Source organism: Ochotona curzoniae, unplaced genomic scaffold (assembly GCF_017591425.1).
Source record: "Ochotona curzoniae isolate NIBS_2020 unplaced genomic scaffold, NIBS_Ocur_1.0 contig_605, whole genome shotgun sequence".
NCBI classification, from domain to species: domain Eukaryota; kingdom Metazoa; phylum Chordata; class Mammalia; order Lagomorpha; family Ochotonidae; genus Ochotona; species Ochotona curzoniae.
Window position 1 is genome coordinate 2,227,725 of NW_024466491.1, and position 15,611 is coordinate 2,243,335.

The window sequence follows — 15,611 nt, forward strand, 5'->3', positions numbered from 1 at the left end:
GCCTCCTGCCCAGCACCCCAAAATCCCATTTCTGGGCCCCTCTGCCCAACTCAGAGCGAAGCTAGACTACGGGACAAGGGGGTTCTCACTGCTGGGGGTTGTCCACACCCCTGACCCTGGAGGCTCTGCTCACAGCATCCTGGGGGATTCTGTGGCCTCACCCCACGTGGGGCGCACCCCCAGTGCAGTGCCTCCATGCAGCTGGCCACCCTCTCCCCTGCGCGTGCCAGGTGGGTGTGCGGGTGATGGAACAGAGCAGCTCTGCCTCGCCTGGCTCTCCCCACCCCCAGGCTGGCTGTGCGTGTGCATGTGTTCACACACAAACAGGACCCAGGCCGGCCGCATGCCCAGGCGGTGCCGTCCCAGGTCGCTGACCGCTGGCTGCCCTCCGCGGTGTGCCAGGGACAGGCTGTCCTGGGCAGTGGCTCCGGGCCTTGTTCTGTGGCTTCCCGTGCCCGGTCCCACCCCTCTCCCCGCCTCCCCTCTGCACTGGCTGGGCCGGATCTCAGGCCGCAGTGTGGGATGGCAGGTGGAGCTTCAGGGAGGGGGCGGTGCAGCATTGCCAGATCCACTGGGAGAGGAAGGGGAAAAGCAGGGACCAGGACGGCTGCTGGGAACATTCTAGAACCAGAAGAGGTGATGGTTGCACGGCCCTGTGAGAGTGGCCAGCAGCACTGACTGCTCACTCAGCACATGGGCCAGGAGCCCAGAGCCCTCCTAGGTCTGGTTTTTGTTTTTGGGGAGGTGGGGAACATTGTGTCCCAGTGTGTGCAGCAGCAGACAGCCGGGTCTGCGGCTCCACGAGTGGACCACCGTGGCCAGGGCGCCACGTCATGAGCAAGCTCTCCGTGGGGTCTGGGCCCACCTGGCTGGCCACAGGGGACGCAGTTCCTGCTGCCCTGGGCTGGGTGGGAGCCAGGATATACCCCTTTGGTCCTCACAGCTTGTCTTGTGCCTATGCCTGTGGGTCGCAGCCCCAAACCCCTGCTCACTCCGGGGTACCGAGGCGAGACTCTTGTGTTTGCAGCCTGTGGCTTCCCAGGGTGTGGTCCCATACCTGGGACCCGGAGCTTTGTGGGGCAAGCTACCAGGGGGTGGAGGGGCCACTGGGACAGCACCCAGGCCTACGGGGCAGGGGAAAGGCAGATCGAGAGAGAACGTCTCCCGCCCTGCTGGCTCACTCCCCAGGTGCCCACAGGAACCCGGTGCATGCACCGGGAGCTGGGTGTAAGCCGAGCTCCACCATGGGATAGAACTAAAGCAGGCCCACCTCCCAAAACTCCCAGGTGCCTGCCTCAGTCTCCCCTTTGTGACACGGCAGAAGATCCGGATGCCAATCCTGAAGTGGCCTCTGGAACCCTGGAGGTAGGGAGTGGTCCCTGGCTTCACACAGCATCTCCCACCCGTGGGTACACAGGCTGGGCCACCTGCCCAGCACCCGTCCTGGGGCCAGCTCAGGACCTGTCCACCTGGCACCTTTGGAAGAGGGGAGCAGTGCCTTTTTTGTAACAGTTGCAGCACCCCGGGGCTTTAAGAGGGCAACTCCGGCAGGGGCAAGGCCTGACAGGATACGATGTACTGGCCAGGGGATACAGTCCACAGCCTTGGGAGGGGACCACCGGTGTGCACTCTAGAAGGTGGCAGCGTGCACCACCGCCCCTCTAAATCATTTTTATTCAAGATTTATTTATCTTTATTGGAAAGGCAGGTACATAGAGAGGAGAGACAGAGAGGAAGATCTTCTGCCTGCTGGTTCAATCCCCAAGTTTCCACAATGGCCAGAACTGAGCCAATCTGAAGCCAGGAGCAAGCAGGAGCTTCTTCAGGGTCTCCAACGGGGTGCTAGAGAGCCGTCCTCCACAGGGGGCTGGATGGGTAGTGGAGCACTCTGGACCTGATCCAGCGCCTATATGGGACACTAGTGCCACAGGCAGTGGTGTGACCCACTGTGCTACCATCCAGTTCGAGCTGGATCAGCAGGCTCTTCTCCACGCTCCAAGCTTGTGAGCGGGCCTCAAGTCTTCTAACATGTCGGGCCTGTTTGGTGTGTAGGGCATCGCTCCGTGACAGTCCCCATGTCCCCGAGTTGGAGACCAGGAGGAGGGACGTTGTTGCCCGGTCCTGCCCCACCCCTCCAGCACCGGCTGGCTGGGCCTGGTTCCTTTCACCGCAGATGCCTACGTATTGCTCGCCCCCTCTGCAGACACCCCAGGGGAGGGGGCACCCCAGGCCACCTGGGCAGGACAGGGAGGGCTGGTGGGCAGTGCCAGGCTGGGAAGTGAATCCTGCTTGCCGCCCCTCAACAAATAGGACCCACTGAGACCAGGATTGTCCTGGGGGTCCCCCACGTGGCTGCCGGGACTCCAGCACCTGAGCCAACCCTGCAGGCTTAGCCCGTGCGCTGGCAAGAGCTGGGGCTGGGACTCGAACTCAGGCCCTGAGCTGTGGGAGCCTGAGTAGCCTCCACCCCATCTTCCTGACTCCTGCCCGGATCCAGCTCCCGGCTGGGCTCTGGCCAGCGCACCTGCTGCGTGTGGACCTGGTTCGCAGCCCCAGGCAGTGCTGGGAGAGGCCTGGGCCCGTTAAGCAGCAGTGACCTGGGCTTAGCGCTGTGGCTCAACAGACTACTCCTCCATCTGCAAGCGCCAGCATCCCACAGGTTCAAGTCCCGGCTGCCCCGCTTCCCACCCAGCTCCCTGCCTGTGGCCTGGGAAAGCAGTGGAGGATGGCCCAAAGCCTTGGGACCCTGCACCTGCTGTGTGGGAGACCTGGAAGAAGCTCCTGGCTCCTGGCTTCGAATCAGCGCAGCTCTGGCCTCTGTGGCCACGTAGGGAGTGAATCAGCAGATGGAAGATCTTTCTGTCTCTCCTCCTCTCTGTGAATTGGGCTTCCAGTAAAAATAAACAAACCTCAAAAGCAGAAGCAGCAGAGCTTCGCGGGAAGTTGAGAAGGGCTCTTCTTTAAGACGGGCCAGGATCCGTGCACCTTGTGGGGTGTGGGCTGGGGGTGCCCTGCTCCCACGGGGAGGCCCTGGGTGTGCAGGCCTCGGGGGAACCACTTCACCCACGCAAAGGCCTCTCCCCAGAGCCTGGGATGCTGGGCGAGCCCGTGCCCGGGGCCCGCGTGGGGCTGGCAGGGAACCAGGGGCCGCCCCTTGCCCTGAGACCCCTTCAGGACGCGCCCCACGGGGTCTCCTCGGTGCAGGCGCCCAGCTGGGAGCTGCCGGGACTCGAACCTGTGCCTGCGGTGAGGATGGGCCTGCCAGCACGGCCGAAGGAAGGGAAAGGCGGGGACGCCCCTCCCCAGCTCAAGGCCTGCGCCTGGCGGCTGCCGAGCCAGGGCCCCGGGAACCCGGTTACCAGCCGGGCCGGGGCGCCAGGCGGTCGGGGTGCAACCCAGTTCACACCTCCCAGGGTCCTCCCGGCCCCGCCCCTCTCGGCGTCTTCCGCCACACTTCCCAGCGTCCTCTCGCGCCCCGGCCCCCGGCGTCGCCCGCCCCACGTATGACGTCTTTCAAGCCCCTCCTTATCTGCTTCTTCCGCCCCACCTCTGACCTCCTTCCGGCTGCGCTCCACCCTTTTTCCTCCCCACCTCCCAGCAACCATTCGGGCACCACCCTCCCGGCGACTTCCGCAACAAGATGACGTATTTCCTGTGCTGCCTTCTCGCGTTCTTCCGCACTACATCTGACGTCTTTCCGTCTGCGCCCCTCCCTTCTTCCGCCGCAACACAGCGTCTTCTTGGGCCCGGCCTAGTTCCCACCCCTCCCGGTGTCTTCCGTCCCACACCTGACGTTCTTCCGGTCCCGCCCATCCAGGTTTCTTCCGCCCCACTTCCCAGCATGCCCTGGGGACTCACCAGACCCCGCCCCCGACGTCTCCCGCCCACCTCTGACGTATTTCCGGCCTCCCGCTCTTCCCTCTTTCCGCCACACCTCCCAGCATTCTTTCGGGTCCCGCCCTCCCGGCGACTTCCGCCCCGCCGTCGACGTATTTCCTGTCGCGCCTTCGCGGATTCTTCCGGCCGCGCTCCTCCCTTCTTCCGCCGCACCTCACAGCGCCCTCTGCGGCCCTGCCTAGTCCGCGCACTTCCCAGCGTCTTCCGCCCCACACCTGACGTTTTTTCGGTCCCTCCCATCCAGGTTTCCTCGCCCCACTTCCCAGCATGCCTTGGTTACCCACTAGACCCCACCCCTCCCGGCGTCTTCCGCCCACCTCTGACGTTCTTCCGGCCCCGCCCCCTCGAGGCTTCATCCGCCCCACTTCCCAGCGTCCCTCGGGCCCCGCCAGGCCCAGCCCCTCCTGGCGTCCTTTTGGCTCCGCCCCTCCCGGCGTCTTCCGCCCCACTCCTGACGTTTTCCGGCCCCGCCCCGAAACGACGTCCTCCAGGCCCCGCCCCTCTCTGCGTCCTCCAGGCCCCGCCCCGCGCCGCCTCGGCCCCGCCCCCCGCGCCGCAGCGACAAGATGGCGGCGGGAGGCAGCGGCGGGCGCGCGTCGTGCCCGCCGGGGGTCGGGCCGGGGGGCGCCCCGGGGCCCAGCGCCAACCACGCGGGGCCGGCCCCGGGGAACGCCGCCGCGGCCGCCGCTGCCTCGGCCGGGCCGCCCCCCAACGCCGCCGCCGGGCCGCCCCCCAACGCCGCGTCGGGCCCCGGGGCGGACGGCGCGCAGGCCGCGGGCGCCGAGCGCGAGGAGGCGGGCGCGCTGCTGCGGGAGCCCGCCTACAACTGGCAGGCGTCGAAGCCCACGGTGCAGGAGCGCTTCGCCTTCCTCTTCAACAACGAGGTGCTGTGTGACGTGCACTTCCTCGTGGGCAAGGGGCTCGGCGCGCAGCGCGTCCCGGCGCACAGGTGGGCGAGCAGGCCTGCAGCGACAGCCGGACGGGATGGGTGCTCCCCACAGGACGGGATGGGTGCTCCCCACAGGACGGGATGGGTGCTCCTCACAGGACAGGGATGGGTGCTCCTCACGGGACAGGGATGGGTGCTCCTCACAGGACGGGATGGGTGCTCCCCACAGGACGGGGATGGGTGCTCCTCACAGGACAGGGATGGGTGCTCCTCACGGGACAGGGATGGGTGCTCGTCACAGGACAGGGATGGGTGCTCCTCACAGCCGGACGGGGATGGGTGCTCCTCACAGGACGGGGATGGGTGCTCCCGGTGGGCCTGCACCCCGACGACCAGGATGGGAATGGGTGCTCCTCACAGGACGGGGATGGGTGCTCCTCACAGCCGGACGGGGATGGGTGCTCCTCACAGCCGGACGGGGATGGGTGCTCCCGGTGGGCCTGCACCCCGACGACCAGGACAGGGAGACACTGGGTGCTCCGGGCAGACCTGCGCCCCGACAGCTGAGGCTGTCCAGGGGCTCATGCTTGGGGGTGACGGGGAGACCCTGGGTGCACCTGCACCCTGACAGCCGAGGACGGCCAGGGGCGCGCTCCTGGGTGGGTCTACACTCGGGGGTCTTCCCACCTGCTGTGTCTGCACCGTGGACACCCTCCGTGTCCGCCGTCCTCCCGGTCCTGTGTGCGAGGCTGCCTGTCCCCTGGTGGGGTGTCCGTCAGCGGCCGATTGCTCCGTCATGTTAGGCGCCAGGCTGGTCACCCCTCTGTGACCGGGCCAAAGCCCCTCTGTGTGTGGGGGTGCACAGGGGCCGCTGATGGGGTCCAGGGTGGCTGAAAACCTGCCTCTGGGGGTGCGGTGACCCCGGCTGACCATGACCTGGGGACAGCTGAGGGGGCCAGGCTCACCCCGGTGTGGCAGCATGTCCCGGGGGCGCGTGGAGTGGGGGTGGCCTAGGTGTGGGGCTGTCCCTCAGGTTCCACGCCCGTGGGGTGGGCCACCTGCCATGTGCGCCAGTTGCTGGGACCCATTGGGTATGGGTGGGGTGTGAACGTGGGTGAGGGGGCTGTTCCGCGGAGACTGCACCGATGCAACCCCAGGGGGTCCCTGCCAAGGGCCAGGCCCGGGGACCGCCGCGCAGGACAGGGCTGGGGCTCGTGGGACTCGCGGAGGAGTCTGGGTGAGGACGCAAGGGCAGAGGGCAGCCCGAGGAACACAGCCCTGCAACCCGCAGCTGTGTCTGCAGAACCAGGGGCGGCGGGGGCGCCCTCTGCACCCCGACCCAGCCTCCCGTGACTGCCACGGTCACGGCCGCCCAGTGTGGCCAAGGCAGCAGCCTAAGGTCCCCGGGGTGACGGCAAAGGAGGTCTGGGTGCGAGGTGGCCAAGGTGGGTGCCGTCGGGACTGGGTTCCGGTCTCTGGGGGGGCCAGCTTGACTAGCCCCAAGGGGTCAGCAGGCACTCGTGGCCCTGACCAGCTGTTGGCGAGCTCCCAGTACGTCCTGGCACACGGTGGCACTGCAGGTTAAAACAACAGCGACAGCTTCCTCACCCATCGTGGCGCCTGTTCGGGTCCCAGCTCCCTGCCGATAGCCCAGGTGGGCATCGGCGTGCTGCTCTTCGGCCTCTTTTATAGACTTATTTTATTTTTATTGCAAAGTCAGCTACCCAGAGAGAAAAAATCTTCCATCCGATGATTCACTCCCCCTGTGACCACAACGGCTGGGGCTGAGCTAATCTGAACTTGAAGCTAGGAGCTTCCAGGTCTCCCACGCGGGTGCAGGGTCCCAAGGCTCTGGGCCGTCCTCCACTGCTTTCCCAGGCCACGGGCAGGGAGCTGGGTGGGAAGTGGAGCAGCCGGGACACGAACCGGCGCCCATAGAGGATGTGGCTTTACCTACGCCATGGCACTGGAGTCCGCTGTGGGGCCCCAGCTGCACCGTTGGGGGGTGCCCAGTGTCGTGCTGGTCGTTGCACAGGTCAGTGGCCAGTGGCTCGTCCCTGCAACCTTGGTGGCAGCATCAGTGCCCCCCCACGCCCCAAATGTCCCCAAGTGCTGGGTCAGATGCCCGTGTCGCCTTCTAACTCCAGCTTCCTGCTGGCGTGGACCCCGGGAAGCAGTGGGGCCGCCCCTCCTGGCCGCCAGGCCCCAAGGCCTCATCGCCGCTGCCGCTGCCCCGGCTGTGTGTGGGATGGTGGGGGAGCAGTTCTGTCTGTTACAAACTATTTTACGTAAGGACAAGAAGCAGGGAGTCTGTGTGTATGGGGGTGTCCCGGGCGGGCGAGGGCTGTGGGGTCTGTATGTGCGTGGGGGGTGTCCCGGGCGGGCGAGGGCCGTGGGGTTTGGGTGCTTCCACGGGAGGCTGTTGTCCTGGCTGCTCTGTGCCAATCCAGCTCGCTGCTCGTGGCCTGGGGAGACCCCGGTCAGGCCTCTGGCCCCGGCTGCACCTCTGGGCAGCGAATCGGCAGTTGGCAGGTCTTTGAGCCCCCTCCGTCTTCTAGCTCTGCCCTTCAACAGGAGGTGGGCTCCTGGGAGCTGGGTACACAGCCCTGTGCTGGCAGCCGCACGGGGTGGCAAGCGGAATTCAAACTAATTTAATTTTGCTGAGAAAAGCCTGAAACCCTGCAGTCCTCACGGCGTTTTCCGTCCTGTCCAGATGCCATGTGGCCTTGGCATGTGCCCCGGGCCCGTCTCCCTTCTCCGCCTTTGTGTGGCAGAGAGACGGGGTACCCCACCTCGTCACCGCCGGAGTGACAGGCAGCGGGCAGACAGGGACACAGCCAGGCTCTCCCCGCTGGCCGTGGCTGGTCCCCCTGGAGGAGCTGGGTGGTCAACAGAGCTGGATTCGCACCCAGGCCCTGCTGTCTGGGGTACAGTTGGTTTGTTCCCTGCTGTGCTGGGTCTGCCCTTATTCCTCGAAGACCCCCCCATGTGGCCCCATCCTGTCCCCTTGGACTCTCCTGGGTGTGTCTTGTCTGGGGCCCACGCCATGTGCCCTCGTGTGTCTGCGTCCCCCGAGCGTGGGGCCCCCCAGGCTGGAGCGTCTGGGCCTCGCCGTGTGCCTGGCTGAGTCGTGTGTCCAGCCGTGCCCACCTCTGGCCGCTGCGGGCACAGGCTCACTCCAGCCCTGGTCCCTGTGAGGTGTCCAGGTCTTGGGCGAGCGGGCACTGGGGGCTGCTGTCGGCCATGCTGGGGTGTCTGAGTCACCCAGGGCCCCCTCTGGTGACTGTGGGGTGGCTGTGGAGGGCAAGGCTGGGGCTGCATCCTCGGGGCCACCCGACTCCGGCCAGCGGCCAGCACGCTCTGCTCGGTACGTCCTGGGCTGTGCCCCTGGCCGCCGTGCCCAGTGTGCAGCCTGCTGTGCCAGGGCTGATGGGCGCTCTCCCTCAGGTTCGTGCTGGCCGTGGGCAGTGCTGTCTTTGATGCGATGTTCAACGGGGGCATGGCCACGACGTCCACGGAGATCGAGCTGCCGGACGTGGAGCCCGCTGCCTTCCTGGCTCTGCTCAAGTAAGATGTGGGGGCGCCCGGACACGGCCCCCGGCGCCCACTGCAGCCGCGGCTCCCACGGGAGTGCAGGGGGTCCAAAGACTGGGGCCAGGGAGCTCAGGGGGAGGTGGAGCAGCTGGGACTCAAACTGGTGCCCACGTGGGATGGCAGGGGTGCCATGCTGGCACCAGAATTAATTTATAAGTGATTCCATTTTTTAAAAATTGATTCTTTTACTCAGAGAAGGAAAGTGCTGGTTCACTCCCCAAGTGGCCACAACAGCCAGAGCTGCGCTCATCAGGAGCCAGGAGCCTCTTCCGGCTCTCCCACGCGGGTGCAGGGTCCCAGCGCTCTGGGCCGTCCCCTGCTGCTTTCCCAGGGCACAGGCAGGGGGCTGGATGGGAAGTGGGACCACCAGGAAATGAACCAGCACCCATATGGGATTTCGGCACATGCAAGGCGAGGACTTTTGCTAGGCTACTGTGTTGGGCCCTAAGGGATCCAATTTAATGTTGAGTGTGTATAAACTTTAAAAAATATTTATTTGAAAAGCAGATTCAAAGGGAAGGAAATAGATCTTGCATCTGCTGGTTCACTTCCCAAATGGCTGCAGCGGGCAGAGGCGGGCCAGCCTGAAGGCAGGTGTGGGTGCTGGCCCAGCTCGGGGCTGTGGCCCAGGCCCACGTGGTCAGCCCCCACGTCCATCCTTCCGTCCATGGCCGCACCACGCCCGGCACTGAGGGGCGTCGGTGGTGGGGGAGGCAGCGGCCTCTGGCCACAGACGCTGAATCGGGAGGGTTCCCTTGGGAGCTGAGGTGGGGGTGTTGGTTGGCCCCCAGCGTCACGGCGGCCTGTCGCCCCCAGGTTCCTGTACTCGGACGAGGTGCAGATCGGGCCCGAGACGGTGATGACCACGCTGTACACGGCCAAGAAGTACGCCGTGCCCGCGCTCGAGGCCCACTGCGTGGAGTTCCTCAAAAAGAACCTGCGGGCGGACAACGCCTTCATGCTGCTCACGCAGGTGGGCGGGGGCCGTGTGCCCGGGGTCCCGGCCAGGCGTGGGGGCGATCCTGGGGGACGGCGCTGCTCACGCAGCTCGAGGCTGGCAAGCTGGGGGCCGCAGGCCGTGCACCCGGGGTCCCGGCCAGGCCATGGGGGGCAGTGGGGCAGCTGGGCAGTACCTGGGGTGCTTGGGCAGTGCAGTGGGCCCCAAGGCTGACCAAGCAGCTGCCCCTCTGCACCTGGTTCCCAGTGAGCGGCCAGGACTCTGGGGGCGCTGTGTGGCTGATGGCCGCCCTGTCCCCCCAGGCCCGCCTCTTCGACGAGCCGCAGCTGGCCAGCCTGTGCCTGGAGAGCATCGACAAGCACACAGCCGACGCCATCGCTGCCGAGGGCTTCACTGACATTGACCTGGGTGGGCAGCGGCAGGGCCTGCTCTGCGAGGGGCCGGGACTCGGTGTCACAGCAGGGATGAGACAGGGACAGGACAGAGACGGGGGGCTGGGAGTCGGTGTCACAGCAGACGGGGGGGGGACGGGACCCAGAGTGCACAGCAGGGATGGGGGGCGCGGGACTCAGGGTGCACCGCAGGGACAGGAGGTGGGGGCGGGACTCAGTGTGCACAGCAGGGATGGGGGGGCTGGGGTTCGGGGTCTCAGAAGGGACGGGGGGAGGGTGGACTCAGGGTGAACAGCAGGGAAGGCGGAGGCCGGGACTCAGGGCGCACAGCATGGAGTTGGGGGGCCGGGACTCGGGGTGTTACAGCAGGGACTTGGGGGGGGGGTAACTTGAACTCAGGGTGCACAGCAGGAAGGGGGGGCCTGGACTCAGGGTAAGAAGCAGGGATGGGGAGCCGGGACTCTGGGTGCACAGCAGCGACGGGGGTGTGCCTGGACTCAAGGTGAACAGCAAGGACTTGGGGGGGTGGCCGGGACTCAGGGTGCACAGCAGGGATGGGGAGGGGGGGGGACAGGATTCAGGGTGCACAGCAGGGAGTAGGGCAGCCGGGACTCAGGGTGTAGAGCAGGAAGGGGTGGCCGGGACTCAGGGTGCAGAGCAGGGACAGGTGGAAGGCCAAGACTCTGGGTGCGCGGCAGGGACGGGGGCGTGCCTGGACTCAAGGTGAACAGCAGGGATGGGGGCTCAGGGTGCAGAGCAGGGTGCAGAGCAGGGACTTGGGGGGGGGGACTTGGACTCAGGGTGCAGAGCAGGGAGCGGGCAGGGACAGCAGGGACAGGGCAGGGACGGGCCCCCTTCCCTCCCCCGTCTCACCCCTGACGCGGCCCTGCTCCCCCAGACACGCTGGTGGCCGTGCTGGAGCGCGACACGCTGGGCATCCGGGAGGTGCGGCTGTTCCAGGCCGTGGTGCGCTGGTCCGAGGCCGAGTGCCAGCGGCAGCAGCTGCCCCTGACGCCCGAGAACAAGCGCTCGGTGCTGGGCGCCGCGCTCGGCCTGGTCCGCTTCCCGCTCATGACCATCGAGGAGTTCGCGGCAGGTACGCGCGGCCGGGGGTTCGCGTCCCCGAGCAGCCCCCCGGGGTCCACCCGGCTCCCGCACCCACCCGCCCCGCTGCTCGCAGGCCCCGCGCAGTCGGGCATCCTGGTGGACCGCGAGGTGGTCAGCCTCTTCCTGCACTTCACCGTGAACCCCAAGCCGCGCGTGGAGTTCATCGACCGGCCGCGCTGCTGCCTGCGCGGGAAGGAGTGCAGCGTGAGCCGCTTCCAGCAGGTGGAGAGCCGCTGGGGCTACAGCGGGACGAGCGACCGCATCAGGTGGGCGGGGCGGGACGGGCGGGCCACGCCCCCACCCCGTAACCACACCCCTAACTGACGCCCCGATCCCGCCGGCCACGCCCCTAACTGACGCCCCGATCCCGGCAGGACACGCCCCCATCCAGTGACCACACCCCTAACTGACGCCCCGATCCCGGCAGGACACGCCCCCACCCCGTGACCACACCCCTAACTGACGCCCCGATCCCGCCGGCCACGCCCCCACCCCGTGACCACGCCCCCAGCTGACGCCCCGCCCTGTCCCGGCAGGCCCCGCCCCTAACTGACGCCCGATCCCGCCGGCCACGCCCCCGCCGCACGGCACGCCTACCCCGTGACCACGCCCCCAGCTGACGCCCCGCCCTGTCCCGGCAGGCCCCGCCCCTAACTGACGCCCCGCCCCCAGGTTCTCGGTCAACAAGCGCATCTTCGTGGTGGGCTTCGGGCTGTACGGCTCCATCCACGGGCCCACCGACTACCAAGTCAACATCCAGGTGGGCGCGCGTGGGGGCGGGGCCGCGGGCGGCGGGGCGGGGCCGACCCCCGACCCCCGACCCTCCACGCCGCCCCCTCCCCAGATCATCCACACCGACAGCAACACGGTCCTGGGCCAGAACGACACGGGCTTCAGCTGCGACGGCTCGGCCGGCACCTTCCGCGTCATGTTCAAGGAGCCGGTGGAGGTGCTGCCCAGCGTCAACTACACGGCCTGCGCCACGCTCAAGGTGGGCGCCCCAACCCTGCCTGCTGACCCCCACTGCCCACTGCCCCCCACTGTCCTCACATCCACACCCACACTGCCCGCTGACCCCTGGCCGGCCACGCCGCACTGCTCACTGACCCCCTGGCCGGTCATGCAGCCACACCGCACTGACAGTGCGCCTGCTGACCCCCACTGTCCACCCCACACTGCCTACTGACCCCCACTGTCCACGCCCACACTGCCCACTGTCCACGCATCCACACCCGCACTGCTCACTGACAGACCCCCTGGCCGGCCATCGAACCACGCCCGCACTGCCCACTGACCATCCAGCCGTGCCCACCCGCCCTCACCTCCCCGTGGTGCCCCGCAGGGCCCCGACTCGCACTATGGCACCAAGGGCCTGCGCAAGGTGACCCACGAGTCGCCCACCACGGGGGCCAAGACGTGCTTCACCTTCTGCTACGCGGCCGGCAACAACAACGGCACGTCCGTGGAGGACGGCCAGATCCCCGAGGTCATCTTCTACACCTAGGCCCACGCCACCTGCCCACCCGGGGCCACGGCGGGCTGGCTGCCAGGTCAGAGGGCCCCGGGCGGCCGGCAGTGCCCTGGATGAGGGCTCCGCACTGTGTGGGGGGCCGTGGTCCCCTGGGGCTTGTCACCCCAGAGCCCCCGATGCCAGCTGCAGCCCAGGATGTGCAGTCGGGGCTGGGGACCCCGAGTGCCCCGCTGAGGGGGCCACCCTGGCCCGGTGCCCGCAGGGGTGAGGCTGCAGGCAGGGGCCTGTCCAGATCCCCGGCCCAGCCTCTGCCCGCCAGGCTGCCCAGAGCCGCACGGGGGAGGCTGCGCGCCCCGGTAACTTTTTTAAATAAAGTTAAAAACCCTCGCCTGTTCTCCTGGGTCCCGCCTGGCCCCCTGGGCCCAGAGGTGAAGGGTCCTGGGTCTGAAGACAGCAACGCGGCCCTGACGGGGCAGGCGACCCCTGGGCAGAGCTGGGCCTCCGAGGGAGGGAGGCTGGGAAGCCCGCAGGAAGTGGGGCATCACAGAGAGGCTGGGAGAGCCGACGTGGGCACCGTGGGAGGAGCAGCCCCGGGCAGAGGCTTCCATGCTGCCAGCACCCTTGCTTCAGGGGCCCTGGACAGCGGCCTCTGTTCCTCTCTGCCTTCCCGGCCAGGGAGAGGCCAAGACGAGTGGCCATGTCTGGGCTGGGACAAGCACATGGCCAGAGCTGGGCCGGACGGGCTACAGACAGCAAAGCCGTCCCTGGGGTGCCCACTGGGCGCCTGCAGCCTGGCCACCCCACTACCTACCCAGCCCCCTGTGGACACCCCTGGGAGGGGGCATGGTGGGCTGGTCTGGCCAGCACAGCCCCCTGGGCACCCAGGCCCACCCTGAAACCCGTGACCTTGTGCTGTCCCCTGTCTGTCGGCTGGGACAGTGCTGACGCCCCCAGCCACCGGCCCAAGGGAGGCACCGAGGTGGCCCCAAGATGGAGGGTCCCCCCAGGCAGGAGGCTGCTCTGCTCACATGCTGGGCGAGAGAAGGGCATGTTGGGACCACTGGGGCACCTGCTGGTGCTTCCGGCGCTCATGGGCCCCGACTGCTGGTGCTTCAAGCGCTCATGGGCCCCGACTGCAGCTGCTCTGGCTCTCCTGCTGCCTGGGCGGAGTGGCCCAAGGATGCTGCCCACCAGGGCTCCTGGCTGTGCCCGACCGCATGCCCACCCCGTGGGAGTCCCCAAGCACCCTAGCTCTGTCCACAGACTGCACACAGTGGGTGGGCGTGCACAGCCATGAGCCAGGTCACCCGGGGCTGCCTGGAACCCAGGTGTCTGGGCAGGGGGAGCACCCCAAGACCACAGGCTGCACCACCACAGGGGACAGTGTGGAATGACCCTGGGGAATATGGGGAGGATGGAGGCTGGGGTACAGGGAGTGGAGTGGACACAGGATCCGGGGCAGAGCAGGGGAGAGGGGAGCAGACACAGGCTCCAGGGGTGGGGACATGTCCTCACCGCGTCAGGGAGCCCTCACCACGTGTGCTCTGGACACGAGCTCTTCTGGAAGCAGCGCAGCAGACGCCCTGGGCACCTGCCGCCCACCTGCGGGAACACGGCGTGGAGGGGCTTGGGACAGGGAACAAGGGGCAGCAAGGTCTGAGGGCGCTGGGCAGCCACTATCACCCCCGGTTGCCCCATACCCAGCTGCTGACTATGGCCGCCCACACAGAGGGGCTGGGGGGACCCACGCTGGGAGTCCACACACAGCAGGCTGCAGCTTCGCCCACCAAACGGGCCCACCCAGGAGCAGGCATGCCCACCTACTAACACATGGCAGTAAGCTCAGGTGGGCCAGTGTGGGTACAAAGATGCCCAGACACCCCACAAGCATACACGGGGGTCACGCAGCCCACAGGGTGCACGCACACTCGCAGCTTGTCGGGGCCTCCACTGCAGTCCTTGCCCTTGTCCCCAGTGCCCTGTGCGGGACACTGTGTCCCCTCAGTCTGACTGGCACTAAGTGCCCGCCCAGCTCACCTCCGGCCTGGGTCCCCGAGGTGGGGCAGGCCCCGGCACCCAGCCGGGTGGGGCAGGCCAGGGCTGGCACCGGCTGGCACCACCTGTCCGCCTGTCCGCCCGTCCAGGCAGGCCAGGGCTGGCACAGCCGCCCCCATCACCTGTGCCCCCGCCAGCACGCTCCTCACCTGGGCCACTGGTCTTTCTCGCTGGGGAACCCAGCATGTCCTGTGGCTCCGCGGCTGCTGGGCAACTGCCTGCCTGACCCCTGCCCACACTCACCTCCAGCTCGGGGCAACACTGCTCACACTCACCTCCAGCTCGGGACACCCCTGCCCACACTCACCTCCCTGCCCACACTCACCTCCATGCCTACACTCACTTCCCTGCCCACACTCAGCTCCAGCTCGGGGCAACACTGCCCACGCTCACTCCCTCCCCACACTCACCTCCATGCCCACACTCACCTCCAGCTCAGGACACCCCTGCCCACGCTCACTCCATGCCCACACTCACCTCCAGCTTGGGGCAACACTGCCCACACTCACCTCCATGCCTACACTCACTTCCCTGCCCACACTCACCTCCAGCTCAGGGCAACACTGCCCACACTCACCTCCAGCTCAGGACACCGATGCCCACACTCACTCCCTGCCCACACTCACTCCCTGCCCACACTCACTCCATGCCCACACTCACTCCCTGTCCACACTCACTCCATGCCCACACTCACTCCCTGTCCACACTCACTCCATGCCCACACTCACTCCCTGCCCACTCACTCCCTGCCCACACTCACTCCCTGCCCACTCACTCCCTGCCCACACTCACTCCATGCCCACACTCACTCCCTGCCCACACTCACTCCCTGCCCACACTCACTCCCTGTCCACACTCACTCCATGCCCACACTCACTCCCTGTCCACACTCACTCCATGCCCACACTCACTCCCTGTCCACACTCACTCCATGCCCACACTCACTCCCTGCCCACTCACTCCCTGCCCACACTCACTCCCTGCCCACTCACTCCCTGCCCACACTCACTCCATGCCCACACTCACTCCCTGCCCACACTCACTCCCTGCCCACACTCACTCCCTGTCCACACTCACTCCATGCCCACACTCACTCCCTGTCCACACTCACTCCATGCCCACACTCACTCCCTGTCCACACTCACTCCATGCCCACACTCACCTCCCTGCCCACACTCACCTCCATGCCTACACTCACTTCCCTGCCCACACTCACCTCCAGCTCAGGGCAACACTGCCCACACTCAC

General features: G+C 67.3%; 1 protein-coding gene across 2 annotated transcripts; it reads left to right on the plus strand.

The window, feature by feature from the left end:
- The first annotated feature begins 4,452 nt into the window (after positions 1–4,452).
- Positions 4,453–12,695, plus strand: BTBD2 (BTB domain containing 2). Of its 2 annotated transcripts, none has more exons than XM_040990545.1 (9): positions 4,453–4,846; positions 8,234–8,353; positions 9,197–9,353; positions 9,641–9,746; positions 10,629–10,826; positions 10,911–11,103; positions 11,510–11,597; positions 11,682–11,828; positions 12,180–12,695. In XM_040990545.1, exons 1-9 carry the CDS (start codon positions 4,464–4,466, stop codon positions 12,339–12,341), a joined length of 1,554 nt encoding a protein of 517 aa, XP_040846479.1. In that variant the 5' UTR covers positions 4,453–4,463; the 3' UTR covers positions 12,342–12,695. The 2 variants fall into 2 exon arrangements, with proteins under 2 accessions (XP_040846479.1, XP_040846480.1); XM_040990546.1 differs by having other exon boundaries at positions 4,464–4,846; positions 10,893–11,103.
- The last annotated feature ends 2,916 nt before the right edge of the window (positions 12,696–15,611 follow it).

Excerpts from the sequence above, each read along its gene's own strand:
- BTBD2 (XM_040990546.1), top strand. The coding sequence starts at position 4,464 with ATGGCGGCGGGAGGCAGCGGCGGGCGCGCGTCGTGCCCGCCGGGGGTC. Across the intron at positions 11,104-11,509 it reads GGGACGAGCGACCGCATCAG|GTTCTCGGTCAACAAGCGCA; the intron begins GTGGGCGGGGCG and ends CCCCGCCCCCAG. Across the intron at positions 11,598-11,681 it reads ACTACCAAGTCAACATCCAG|ATCATCCACACCGACAGCAA; the intron begins GTGGGCGCGCGT and ends CCCCCTCCCCAG.